Source organism: Cornus florida, unplaced genomic scaffold (assembly GCF_030987335.1).
Source record: "Cornus florida cultivar Cherokee Brave unplaced genomic scaffold, ASM3098733v1 CherokeeBrave_3.0.0_Hap2_Chr11, whole genome shotgun sequence".
In the NCBI taxonomy this organism is placed as follows: domain Eukaryota; kingdom Viridiplantae; phylum Streptophyta; class Magnoliopsida; order Cornales; family Cornaceae; genus Cornus; species Cornus florida.
Window position 1 is genome coordinate 94100166 of NW_026775581.1, and position 14518 is coordinate 94114683.

Sequence of the window (14518 nt, forward strand, 5' to 3'; positions counted from 1 at the left end):
GTGGGGTGGGTTTGTGAATTATTTTATTTTGTTAAAAATCAGTTTGGGTAGGCCTCACTACTCTTTAAGAATACTGAGGATGCAATTTAGATTAGTCCGGTGCGGTTGGAAAAATTATTAGGAGTATGGTACTCAGGGTAGTGAGAGCCATTAAATTATGGATGTGGTGATGAGACCCACCATATTCAATGGTTGGGATGCCTTAAGATACCATACCTCCAGGATATTCAATAATTTCTCTGTGTGGTTGAAGATTTTGAGGTTTTCTTGTTTCGATGCATCCGCTATTTTTTAGTAAATGTACACCCCAATTTCAGTTGATTTTTCAAATTTATCTTTAAAGTGAGATTTGGATAAATTACAAGCGGGCCATTTAGCTTTTATTAAATTTTAGCACAATAAATCACTGATATCCTAATTTTTATGAGAGGGAAAAACATCATACAACTAAAATTATCATTTTATAAAATTTAATCAACATCCTTCAACAACTAAAAAAAGGTGATGGCCAAAAACAATGGCTCCTTTTCTTTAAAAATAATTTTGATATTTTTTATTAAATAAATAATATAACAGGATCACTTATAGAAATTAATAAATGATAATATAAATGTCATCAACAAAATGTTTGGTCATGAGCCATTTTTTTTTTCTTTTTTTTTTTTTTTACCAGTTAAGAAACATATATATATATATCCAAACATAACAATCACAATACCCCCTTTTAGGATTTGAATCTCGACCTTTTATTTTGAAGAGGAAAAAGTAGTACTGCAACTCTTGCAAAACTTAACGGGATACCGAGTAAACTTAATAAGAGCTCTTGCTCCTCACTTGCCTGAGCTGAGCCCACAATTGAACAATCTCTTCCCAATATATAGAGCTACACTGAGTTCCTCTACAACACCACCAAACCAGCCATAAAAAAAGAAAAATGTAACAAAAGCAATCACTACACTATCATTCCATAACCCTGTCCTCCATGAATTACTCTACTAAGTGGACAAAATCAAGAACAAGCATCCATCGGCACAACAATGCCCTCTCATACCACCAAGAGGTCGATTTTGTTTTACAATACGCAAATAAAAAATTTCAACTTTCGAGGTGTTTATTTGGACTTCTTTTCATCAGAAGAAGCCCTAGACCCAATTATATTGCAAACGGGTAAATCCTTTGATTGAATAAGCCTTACAGCTGGATGAACCTTGAGGTCCGCCATTAACAACTTTTGACCCACATCCAATTCACTTAGATCCACCTCAATATAGGGAGGGATGACATCTGCAGGGCAAAGGAACTTGACAGTCCTCTTGATAGTGTTCAAATAAGCTCCTGCCAAGTTTCACAAGTAACAATCAAATTAATACTCCATGGGTTTGATTAATATTTAGCTACTACAAGAGGAAAGCATAAATACATAAAAATAATGCATATGAGAACCAAAATAAATAACCTCGAAAATATTCACAGCATTGTCTATCATATTATAACAATGGGGGTGGTTGTACATTTAAAACACTGGAGCAAATGACCATCACCAAGTACCTCTTTAGCAATGAAGGCTGGGATTCGCAAGGTCTGAAGTTTGACAGAGTCTGATAGCCTAGGGAATTTATTGTTCAACTCCTAGAGGGATTGAATCAATTGATGCTTTCCCAAGGACATGGCTTTTGACAGCCAGCTTTTTTAAGGCAAAATTTTGAATTTGTGTTATCAGGATTCAATGGGATTTTTTTTTGATAAGTGATTCAATTGTGTTTTAGAAGCAATTAGCAAGTATAAGGCACCATAAATTTATCTGATTCATTAGTAAATAGTTATAGGAGAATCACCCATCTAAGATTGAGCCGCTTCAGAAATGTATAGAATTCAAACTTCGATGTTGACATCTAGATGTAGGCTTATTAGGTCAAGTCCATCACTCTCTATGTCTACTTTTGAAACTTAAAAAACAAAAAATACAAAACACAAGGTATTTGTATTTTTTATTGTTTTCACCCTCGTAATTTCATCATTTTACAATTCAATGAAGTTTCAAAATATATTTCCAATTCTCATTGTGATCAGCATGCACAGAGTTGGATATCCACCACTTTCTGCATCTTGCCAAATGTTTTGGTCCTTAGTCACTTAACTTCTGCAAGTTATTCCACTGTAAGTTCTGAAAAGTGAGCTCAATTCGGTTTGAGACCCAGTCTATTTACCTTTCCCCCATGGCCACAGTTGCATGATGACTGCATCTGATTAACTAATGGTCTCCATACATGATGATGATAGTGAAATTCCAATCCAAACCTGTAATACCCCTAATTTTCGGAACATTTATTTTAGTTAATTTATTTGTTTTATTTGATTTATGTGCTTTTAATTGTTAATTGTTATTATTTATGTGGTTAATTGTTTATTTGATTTGATAGTTTAATTGTAGATATTTTATTTGTTAGTTAGTTGATTAATTACTTGTGTAGTTAAGGTTATTTAATTTTATGATGCGTGTGAGGTGTTCTATTGCCATTACTTGTTCTTGTTTGTGTATTTAATTAACTATTGGTTTGTTTAATTAGTTACTCCTTCCGTCCTATAAAAGTTGTCCACATTGGTAATTAATTACCAATGTGGACAACTTTTATAGGACGGAGGGAGTATTTGTTTTATTTTATTTTAGTTTTAAATTAGTTGGGCTAAGTAAATGGACTATGAGTTTGGGCTTGGAAGGAGAAAGCCTTGATGATTTAAAGGCCTAGTTGGGTGGAAGACTATTGGCCCATGTGGGTATATATATATATATATAATTAAATATGTGAATATATATATATATATATATATATATATGTATATATATTTACTTTGTGTGTATTATATAATTAAATTAAATATTTGATAATCCAATTAACAATAGGACTAGGGTTATTTTGTATTATATGTGTGCGTGCGCGCGTGCGTGTGCGCGCTTATAGTTATTAGGAAGGTTTTTGTTGATACGTGAGATTTAAGAGAAGAAGAAAAAAGGCAGAGAAATAGGGAGAGATAGAAGAGGAAGAAGAAGGGGACCGGAAAAGGAAAACGAATGTGACAAAGGGTTGCCAGAGTTGGAGAAGAAGACCGGAGCAATTGTAGAGAACTTGGAGTTTGATTTTTAATCCGAAAATCACGAGGCAAGTTCTATGTTATACTATTCTCCTTAGCACCTTTAATCCATGCATTGTTAGCTTGACTTTAGGGAGTTTAAACAGAGGAGTTAAACATGTTTCTATGCAATAATCGGATTATAATTAATTTATAAATGTGTATACGTATGTATGTTTATACAGAGTTGGATCTTTCAAATTAATGTATGAAAACTTGGTTTTGATTTCTCTAATCATGTATAAGCTTTATATTAATTATGGAAATCAATTGGGACATAGATGCATGATTTAGGACCCGGAACGATGGATTTTCATACTTGAAACGGACCTATCGAACTGGTTTTACGAACCAGTGCTCGAGCATAGTGATTAGTGCTCGAGCACTATGTTGTTCGTGAACCAATGCTCAAGCACTGTACTGTGCTCGAGCACAGTACGAGTGTGCTCGAGCACTGGGGACTAGATTTCCCTAAACTTGCTCTGAATGGCCCTGAATTGATTTTATTAAGCCCTAAACACGTACTAAGGCGTCGGAAACAGTGTTCTATGATTTAATTGCATGAAATTGGTATTAAACTCATATGCTTCGAGACTTTATGTAAAAGATTAAATTAACTAATAAGTTGAATTAATCTTTTATGATATTTAAATTGTGGATTGAAATACATTAACTTGATTTATGATCTTAATTGTTGAAGTATTTATGATCTACAGACATGAACTATGGCTAGATTGTGCGTTGTATTATGGATAGATATGGTTTGGATGAGTATAAATAGAGAAAGGATTAAATCAATTAATAAGTTGTTTATTATTCTTTTATGATGCTTAAATTGCAATAATTAATGCATTAATTTGGTTTATAATTATAATCATATATATTGACGTGTTGGTGATCTAAAATATGATCATTGACCATACACGCTTGTTGTCCCGTTGATAGAGATAATATTGAGGAGACTTATGTATGCATGTATGTGTGGCGGAACCACGTGAACTGACTAATAAGTCTAAGACTCACTTATACCTTTCAGATTCGTTGCTATAGACATGATTCGTATCTGCCGGGGTATGTGGTTCGATGTTCAGAAATTCGTTGCCAGCATTTATTAGTTATGCGATTATGATAAGATTGATGAATGTTGCAGATGCCTCGATAGCCCAGTGGGTTAGTGCCTCGAACTTTGGAGTACTCGACTTCGACTCTCTGTATCTATTAATCTAACTTCTAATAAATACTTCTATAAAAAAATAAATAAATGTTAGTGGTGGGATCTTTGAGATAACTAATAAGCTAGGCTTCTTAATATTTTATGTCGTCGTTAGATATGGCTTGACATTTGATGAGTAAGTGGGCTAGCTAATAAGTCAAGACACGCTACAGTGTGCCATTGTTAGATATGGCTTCATTGATGACGTTATTATATATTTATATGAGAGCCCTGATATGAACTTGAGGTCTCGGGATCAGTGGTTAGAACTGAGGCATATATTGTCGGGGATGGGTAGCTAGATATAGGAGATGTGTGGGCCCTGGTAGAGGGGGACTCTTGACCACCTTGTGTGCGATTTTTCATGTGATACCCACTATCCGGTTGAGATAGCCCTATATTTTAGTGAGAGTCTTAATGTGTATGCGTATGTGTTTGTATCGACTATGTAGTTATTGCAGGAGTGTGGTTAAGGATGTATCGCTTATTGGTTCTCTGATTGGGTTGTAGTAGAAAGGACTTATTCGTGGATTTTGACCCACCTTTGTTATATTTTTTCAGGTGCTTATCAGTTCCAGTCTTAGAGGTTTTTCGTGCTGATCAGAGAACATCATCTTCACTCTTCTGGAGTCATTAACGTAGGATACTATCTTTGTATAGTTTACTTAGTAGACTTTGGTATCTTTACATTTCAGTTATGGGTTTTGATTAAGGGTCCATGATACAAATTCCTGAGTTGTATTATGGAGGCTTATTCCTCATGGGATTTATTGGAGTATTGGTATAAGAGAATTGAGGATTTAATAAAAATTATTTTAATTTTCTATTAAGTGAATATTTATTTATTCTTATTTCGTCTTGTATTCCGTGCTTGTTTAAATTCTTAATTGTTTTTTTATATCATCGGGTTTTCGGGTGTGGACCTGGCCAACCTACACGTGGAAATTCAGGGGTATCACAAAACCATGGTCCTAATTAACCCCAATATATAAATATACATATATTTATATCTATACCCAGTGTAATTAATAATCTTCCAAAAGAATAATTGAAAAATCACTACACCATATAAGATCAGCAATATTCCAAAATCCTCCCAAAGGCTGGTATCGTACATTTCTTTGAAAATGAACATTTTAGAAGATAGTTAAGAATTATGAAAACAAGATATTGAAGTCATAGTAGCTGGATTGGGCTTGCCAAATGAATTAGTAGCTGGATTGGGCTTGCCAAATGAATAGTTAAAAGAACCAATGGGCACTGGTTTTAGTTGCAAGGGTTGATTGCCTACAAGGTTCTCAGAAAGGCACCTGAAATATTTGCCATACATCTAACACTGGTAGATTAGTTCTGCTTTCTTGAAAAATTAGGGTGGAATATAGTTAAGTGGAAGGTGTTGGTCATTTAAGCTAAACTAGCTTTTACAAATCATAGCTGATAAATTGTTTAAGAGAGTAGTTCATCAACCATAAGCCTGCATAAATTTAAATTTAATATCTAGAATAGTGACCTAATTTGTGCTTATCCAACTATCCAAGTAAAATTAAAATTGATAGTCTTAACATAGACTCTATAAAGGAAGATTTACTAAAACCATCTCTATGCCTAGAACTTATTTAAAGCCCAGTTTCATTCTTAAAAGAGTGACATCCACAGCAAGAAGATCAATTGAGAGTTTGTGTCTGTTTCCAAGAACTACAAACACAGATCAAACAGAAGACCCTAACTGAGTGGTATGAAAATTTCTATGAAATTAGAGAGGTAATTTTGCTGCATATCATTTGAATAATTGTTTATAGATGTTTTTTTTTTTTTTTCCCTGAATGAATTGTTTATAGATGTGAGTCAACTAACCGATCAACGTTATGGGATGTATGACTTATAAATAACAGAATACCATAAACAATTTCATTATTTTCAATATATAAATTCCCAAATCATTTAGACTTTATAAAGATAAGACACAGCAAGAGCCTCAGATTCTGAGTAGCAAAAAGAATAAAAATTAAAAATTAAAAAAAAAATGAAAGAAAAGAAAAGAAAAAACACACCAAAACTTTTGCACGAAAACATATAAGAGAAGTTTCATTCTTGCCATACCTTTTCTCAGCCCAGGTGACACATCGTCTCCTATGAATACAAGAGGAACTTCAACCTTTAACAAGGCCTGAGATGGAGCCCTTATAAAGGTAACATTAAGTACCGCATCTGTACCGGCATGCAGATGAAGCTGACACAATTAGAGAAAGATAAAATCAGAATGTGGCACACTGTGGAAGAACTCAGATGATGAGACTACTTAACAATTATAAAATAATTCTTAGCACTAAATATATAAGTTAATTCTATATATAATATATATATATATATATATATGTATATATATTTCTTTGGAAAAGTAATTTACATGAAACTATGTTCAGGTAAGAACTTAAATCCGGACTTCCCCCTTTTGGGGTGGAAGATATGCCCACTCAACAACTGATGGAAAACAATATTTAAACTTTGATTTCTCTCAAAGCTTCAGAAGCTCCTAACAGAAATTTATTTTAAATCCGCATTAACTTCTCATGCACTCCATTTCAAGAATAGTGTAGGCCTGCCAAATAAACATTTCAGACCACATGATTTTGTTGTCTGACAGGCTAATAGAAATTCATCAGAATATCTGTTAACAAACAAATATATCAACGTGATTAAAGTTCCTGGGATGATGGAATGCATCAGATTATGCTCATTTTCTGTTGGTTAGAATCGTAGAACAACATATCATCACACTGTCAATTGGAAGTGTAATATAACATATCGTCACATTACATGACCACCACTGCAGCTGGAAATTCTGTGGTCACTCTGAATTTCCAACTTATGGAAACTGCACTCTGCTATTCAGAAATCATTTCCACCTTACAACTATGGCAATGTAGTCGAAGTTAACCTCTGCTCGCTCACTTCTTCCATAATACAAGAGCATGCAAGCTCACCCTAAAACCAAATGTTCCTAGCCTAAACCAACAATCTAGTATGCCAATAGCTCTAAGCTGATAAAACCATATCAAATTGAGCTGGTTTAACCATTTGGAGATGTGTATAACAACTCATGATCCTCAACTTTCCACTCCACCGCAAGTCTATGTTGTTAGTATTATTAGCTTTTCTAATAGGTCAGAAAAAGACTAAATTTTAGTTGTAGACACTGATAATAATCCAAAATACTATCAAAATTCTTAAGGCATTTCTAAGTTGACTATTACTATAATTTATTCTGATAATTCACCACAAGCCTATGTCTTAGGTCTAGAAACTGATTATGACTAAAATGTTATGTTTTGAACTAATTTTCCGCCAATTCCAATTCCAAACACCTGATTCCATGCTTTCAAAAGCCACGTAAAGAATGTCAAAATTCTTGGGAAATTTCCAAGTTATTAACTCATTTTTTATTTAAAAATAAAAATAAATCAACAATAAATTACAAAATTCATAGGTCTTCATTCAACATTTCTAACAAGAATCACAAACCTAGCCTATCAGATAAAAGAACTACACATCAAAAAGTCACAACCTAGTGTTGTTATTATATATCACATGAGAATCACAATAGTTTATGAAGTTCTTATCTATACCAAAAAAAAAATAAGAAAACGCAAATATAAACACACTTGCATATAGGAATTTGTGAAAAGATTTTTCTTTCGGCATTTTCAAATTGGCATCACAATCTTAGAGAGAAAAAGTATCACAAATCAAGTCTACAAAGAAAAAGAAAAACCATACCTTTCGCGGCAAGACCCGAACCTTCTCGATGACATTGTCGGACTCGAAATCGGACCGAACCTCAAGATCAAAGAGTCTAGAGAGGAAGAAGGACCGGCCGAGATGGTTCACGAGCTTGCGAATCTGATTGGTTTGAACAGAAATGAGACGCTTATTGCCGCCGTGTTGGCCGTCCTCCTGTTCGAAAACGATGCTGGGGACACGGCCGCGCTTCCTCTCCTTGGCGGAGATGTTCTTACCGGAGGCTTCGCGTGGGATCGCAAGGATGGTCTCGTCATATTTGGGGTCTGGTTTGGGTAAGCCTTCGAGATAGGTGAATCGTTGTTCGAAGTCGTGGATGAGAGGTGCGGCTGAAGATTGGGTGAAGTAGCGGAGATGGAGGACTCTGGTGAGTATTGGCCGGCGGCACCACATTTGGCGGTTTATAGAGAGAGAGCCACTGGACTGGTGTGGATGCAGCTGTTAGAGAGAGAAAAAGAGGAGTTTAGAAAGGGTTTACGAGGGGGAAACGAAGTGGCGGCGAGTGGGTGAGACTCGTAAGAGGGGTTTGGGGAATTTCGGAATGTTTGGACGCAGATACTGTCCCGAATTTGACTGAGATTTGTGGAATAACAAGTGTGTAAACGTGACAAGTCTAAAACTGGAACGTCCAAATTGAATTATTTATGTGATTTTAGGATTCAAGGGACCAAATTTGAGTAGTCACAATTTTAGTAAACTGGTTTGAAATTTTTTTATATGTTTGGATACGTACGCATACTATCCCAATTCCGGACGGGATTGATGGTGGAATTGAAAGTGGAAAAGAGATTCGTTTTGGATTGCTGTTAAAATTATAAAAGCACTTTTAACAGTAGAACTGTTATAAAATTGCATTTGGTGGTATATTTTATAAAGTGCTTTATATTTAAAAAAAATTTAAATTTATTTGATAATAATGTTGCTTAAAATATTTTTATTATTGAATTTACTAATAATATCCATATCCTCCGTATATTTTGTTTTAGTTATATATAATAGGGTAAAGTGCAAAAAAACCCCTTCAACTATTGACCATGTGTAATTAATTCCCCTGAACTACAATTTGCCCCCTTGAACTCTTGAATTTGGTGCAATTGACCCCCAATGTGACATCTCCGGCCAATTGGTGTAAACAAAAATAGTAAAAGACAATTTTACCCTTATAAAAGCAACCTTATGACCATGGTGACATGGAGGGGAGCTTCAATCAATGACAGACATACCCACGCTGAACCGTGCCATATAGCTTCTCCGGCAACGGCAACCCATTTCATTAACTGAGTCGTATATGCGCTATGGGTCGAGCACCTTAATCACGAAGCTTCAACAGCATCAATGGTGGTCGCGAGACAAGAACGGCAACTGGTGTGATTCAGTGCTTGCCGGTTTCTAAAATCAATTCAACCTCTTCACCGAGAACTCCCAGTCGTCCCAACACGGCTTCTGGGCAGGAGCATTCAAGACGTTCGAAAAGCCAACAAGCGGTTTCGCCTTTTCCTCACGATCTCTGTTGTGATGGTGCAAACAAAGGTCCTGCAATTGATTCCACCCGATTAAGAAAAATTAGTCGATCAAATATGCGACAAAATGGGTTCATTCGGCGATGGAGCCACTGGTTATTTCGGCGGCAGTGAAGCCAAAGCTGAAGCCGAAGAGGTGGCAGTGGCTGCGGGTTTTGATCTACACTGCGAGACAACCACCACCATGAACACCAAATCTAAACCCCAAATTGAAAGCCAAGAACGCACAACACGACCACCGGTCTTGATTTGCAGGTGGTTACCAAATCGTCCTCAATAAATCGATTTGCTGCAGTGGTGGCCACTGCTGTTCCACCCCGCCAAGCCGCGCCGTGTCGCAATCTCACAACCGAGCTTCTTCTTCCATCGCCGGTCAAACCCTCACTGGATGAGCTCTTCACAGCCGACCCCTCCATCGTGGACGAGCTCTTCATAGCCGTTCCATCCCGCCGAGCCGCGCCACGTCGCAATCTTACACCTGAGCTTCTTCTTCCATCGCCGGTCAAACCCTCACCGGACGACCTCTTCACAGTCGACCCCTCTATTGCGGACGAGCTCTTCACAGCCGACCCCTCTTGCTCGATTTTGGATTTTTTTTTGGATTGTATATTGTGTTTGGGCTTTACTTAGGCCTTGTTTGGTTGCGGCTCAAGCACTATCCGGGATTAGACAATAATAAGGGTACATGTGTCATTTGATTCACTTAGCTTAAAGGGTTGTATGGTCATTTAAAAAAATTTGAATAGTCACGTGACCGATCATGTGCGTCTTTACGGTCAAATTCAACGGACTTGTCCCCGGACGGGGTTAATTGCACCAAATTGGTTAGTTCAAGGGGGCTATATGTCAAATTAATAGATCAGGGGGGTTTTCTGCTTCATGGCCAATAGTTGAAGGGTTTTTTTTGCACTTTACCCTATATAATATGAATTCTTGCTTATCAAAGGAAAAAAACATAGAACACCAGCACTCATATTTATAAAATTCAAGTCGTATAAGATTCAAGATCCAAGTTTAGTTTTACTAATTATAGCTTGATTTTTCTCATGAATATACTAATTGTATTTTTATATGAGTTTAGTTTTAAATAAAGTTAATCGAAGAGTGAAATCCAAAAATTTTCCAATGCAACTCTAATCAAAAGTAATAATTACCCCATTTAAGAAGTTGATCTAAAAAAAGACAAGAAATAATATAAATATATATTTTGGATAAATGAAAAAAATTGAATGATTAAGGAACTAAACTCCTACTAAACTAAACTAAACTTCTAATACAACTTGAATTTGGATACTGAATTTCTAATATAAATAAATACATAAGTTTCTTAAAGGAATTGTACGACAACAACAATACTAGTAAGTTTCAATTTTCAGACAACACAATTTGGATGGTATAATATTTGTATATTTTTTTAATACTTGGGACAAAATTGTATTTATAAAAAGTAAAGAGGGATTAAATTGTTTAAAACAATATAATTTTCATAAAAAATCTACTTTTACTTAAAACACAATTTTAAAAGTTACCATTTGTAACTTCAAGTTAACGCGCTCACAGCAACTAATAAAAGTGCTTTCTAATATAGAAGCAATCCCAAACAGGTAGTCTGTGACTGGGTGTAGTCGAGGTTGGGAAATTTTGGAACGTTTGGAAATAAGCTTTAACTATTATAATTCAGGATAGGATATCCAGTTAAAAGAGAACAATTAAATTGGTTATGAGATGACAGAATTGCCCTCAGTTAGTAACTAGGATAATTGTAAACATTCGAACTGTAGGGAACCTCGCCCGCGCATATTCGTTGGATTGTTCTGTTTTGCCAATTGTCAACGGACGGTCAGTAACGCCGCTAGAAAATATAAAGAGCTCCCTGAAATTCTTCTTTCTATCGACTTGAAGCATTCACAGATGGGCGCTCAAAATAAGGTACTTTTTTGTTTTCCATGATTCCTCTGTTTGATTGCTGAGAATTTATTTTCTGTACGTGCGTATATAGGTATATAAAATTCATATCTTCAGTGTGATTTTTGATGTTGTGATTTCATTATTGTGTTTCTGTAATGAAATTAATTATGAACAACTTGGTCCACTAATTGAAATTTTAATGTGTGATAGATATAACATATAGTATTATCAGTAGGACATCTAATTCAATTCAGTGACTACCAATCCATCGTAATACAATTGTGTGTGCGTGTATACACACACACATATACACACATCATTTATTAATATACATGAGCTTAAATTTCCCAGCAGTCCACTAATTGAACTATTACATAAGAGCCCACATCAGTTCCATTTCCAGTTTTCTGTGTCTCATCTTATCTCATGTTTCTGTTCATAATTCACATTGAATTGGCAAACATATTGGTTCCTTTTCTGAGACCAAAAAAGTGAGCTGCAGGGTTGGAGGCTTAGTTATTTCCAAAAATTACAATTACTTATATGCACAATCTCACAAGCACCACTTTGCTCGATGTGGGGCCCAACCGTTCACTAACCTTTGGGGGAAGAGAGCTCATATCACCTAGGCCAATGGTACTTTTATGCAGCTCTTCTGTGTAATTAGCCGACACCTAAATATAAAACATTATAGAATTAAAAAGATAATCCGAGAAGATATTAGCATAATGTAGCACTAAATTTACTATTATTGTTACTTGTACATGTGTTGACCTTCGACATTGTTTATAGTACTTTCGGTCTTGTCTGATCAATACACATTGCCTCTCAGATATGTTTTTTTGTTTCAATTTTAGGTCTCCTATGATTCTTAGACTTGTGATGTTGAATTGTTGTATTATAGACTTGAGTCATTTCTCATTTCTCTGGAAATTTGATGTGAATTTCACCATTTACCTCTACAACTATGACTCGATATTTCGATACCAGTCTCATCTCTCTAAGGTATCTTGTTTAGGGTTCTACAAAGATTAAGCACATATATTAATTCTTTTCTTTATGATTCCGGAATGCTGTAGGTGCCACATTCATATATCCATTACATCTATGATGTTGGTGTGAGGCCTTTATAAATGACATGACTTGTCTACCATGGTAATCTATCCATTTGTGTCAATGCTTCAATTTTTGGTTCTTGAAATACCATAAGAATTTCAGTTTTTTTCCTTTTCTTTTCGTTTTTTTGGTAGTGAAAGTGGTGTTAAACACCTCAAGCCAGATATGGAACTTCCATTTATGCACCTCACTACTGCACAACCTAATTCAGCAGTTAGACATCCACGATGGGCATTTCACTGTTGTTTGAGTTGATGTAATTCAATGATTTACGAGCTAATTTAATATATTCAAAATTTCGACATTCCCTTCTTTTATCTCGGTTGTTATGGATATACATTAGCTTACCTTTTCCAGCATAACAATCTTCCCAGCTTTTTCTTCTGTTCCATTAGGCCATTTCTTCAGCTGCTATTTGATCTTACTAGTTTTCCAGATTTGTCCCCCCAACGAATGAAGATATCTTGTCGGATTTTTCCCGTATGTAATTGAGCACAACTTTGCAAGGAAATAGCTCACTTCTATGATGATACTTTGTCTTTGAATTTAACATTATTTGCATAAAACTTTTTTCTTTTCTGTCTTCTCTTTCACAAACACTTGTCATTCTGTTTTCTCATTTTCTTCGTTTTCCTAGAGCCAGAAAGATACTTGATCCAATGATCTCTTATTGATCATATAGGAGCACTGCAAGGTAACCACTTTCCTCAAGTGCCGAGACCTTCCAAGTTACTTCTTCATGTTTTTGTCTCCTCGTGAAGCTCCTTTTCCGTTTTTTTTTTTTTTTTGGGGCCATCAACTTATCTCATATTGCTATTCAAACCTGATTCTAGATTAGCCATTCTTTTTGTCTCTGTTGTTTGAAGAACAAAAAGGCAGGCTGCAAAGTTTAAATCTTATTTATTTATTTTTGTAAGTTCATGGTTTCCTTTATGCACACTCTTCTGTTCAATTAACTAACATCCACAATGGAATATTGTGGTAAAAAATAACCCCGGCACAATATATTCCCATGGTAATGACTTTGAACTTAAGCAAGTTACCAGCACATCCCTGGATGGAGATGGCATGGTAACCCTCAAACGCTTGTGGGATCCTACAAGTGTCTTCTCTAGTATGAGAGAATTTTGGCATTATAACGGCATGACAACAAGGATGTCATTCCGCTACAATGAACGTGCTATGGATTTTTTGAAAAAGCGAGTGTGTGAGATTGGTTTTAGAGAGTGAGAGTTCGTTTTAAAGCATGAATGCAACAATTACTATACATATATTGACCTTCTAGGACGGCATATCACATATATATATCTTATTGCCCCCTCTTTACATTGCCTAAAATCTGCCATCCTTTTCGTGGGTTTTGCTGTTTTTGTAGGCATTTGGTTGATGAATGCTTTTGTCACACTCCATAAGTGGGGCTGGGCATCTAAAGTATGTCTGGAAGTTGCACAATTGTTAATCCAAGGAAGAATTTGAGGGTTAGATCTACTGTTTCTTTGAGTTTTAATGCTTTATCGGTAACTAACTTTATCAAGTTTATCATTAAGTTATTGTCTTTACTTTCCCCTTTTGTTGGTTTTAGTTTAAAAGAACATGTATGGATATGTTTCCGTTCCGGACCCACAATAGAATTCCTCTTGTGGCTGTCTCATCCGAGAAATTTTTATATGATCCGGGACTACATGGTCCCAACCAATCACAACTTGACACGAAAGCACACGTGTCAGCTTATTCAGATTTTTTGCTTGCATGTCCAGTTAAGATTGGCCGGAACCATATAGTCCCGGACTATGTAATAATTTGTCGTCTAGAAGGCACATTTCTGATGCGAGAG

General features: G+C 35.5%; 1 protein-coding gene across 1 annotated transcript; it reads right to left on the minus strand.

Moving 5' to 3' along the window:
- Window positions 1-805: 805 nt before the first annotated feature.
- LOC132284574 (uncharacterized) lies at window positions 806-10240 on the minus strand. Its single transcript, XM_059786683.1, has 3 exons — window positions 8120-10240; window positions 6443-6572; window positions 806-1335 (listed from the first exon to the last, which is right to left on the minus strand). The coding sequence occupies exons 1-3, from the start codon at window positions 8531-8533 to the stop codon at window positions 1112-1114; spliced, it is 768 nt and encodes a 255-aa protein (XP_059642666.1). The 5' UTR covers window positions 8534-10240; the 3' UTR covers window positions 806-1111.
- Between the last annotated feature and the right edge of the window lie 4278 nt (window positions 10241-14518).

What these genes read in the sequence shown, in the direction of transcription:
- LOC132284574 (XM_059786683.1), bottom strand. Translation starts at nt 8,533, where the DNA reads ATGTGGTGCCGCCGGCCAATACTCACCAGAGTCCTCCATCTCCGCTAC. An exon ending in TTCGGGTCTTGCCGCGAAAG is followed by an intron (nt 6,573 to 8,119) that starts GTATGGTTTTTC and finishes TAATTGTGTCAG; the next exon opens with CTTCATCTGCATGCCGGTAC. An exon ending in GTCACCTGGGCTGAGAAAAG is followed by an intron (nt 1,336 to 6,442) that starts GTATGGCAAGAA and finishes GAAACTTGGCAG; the next exon opens with GAGCTTATTTGAACACTATC.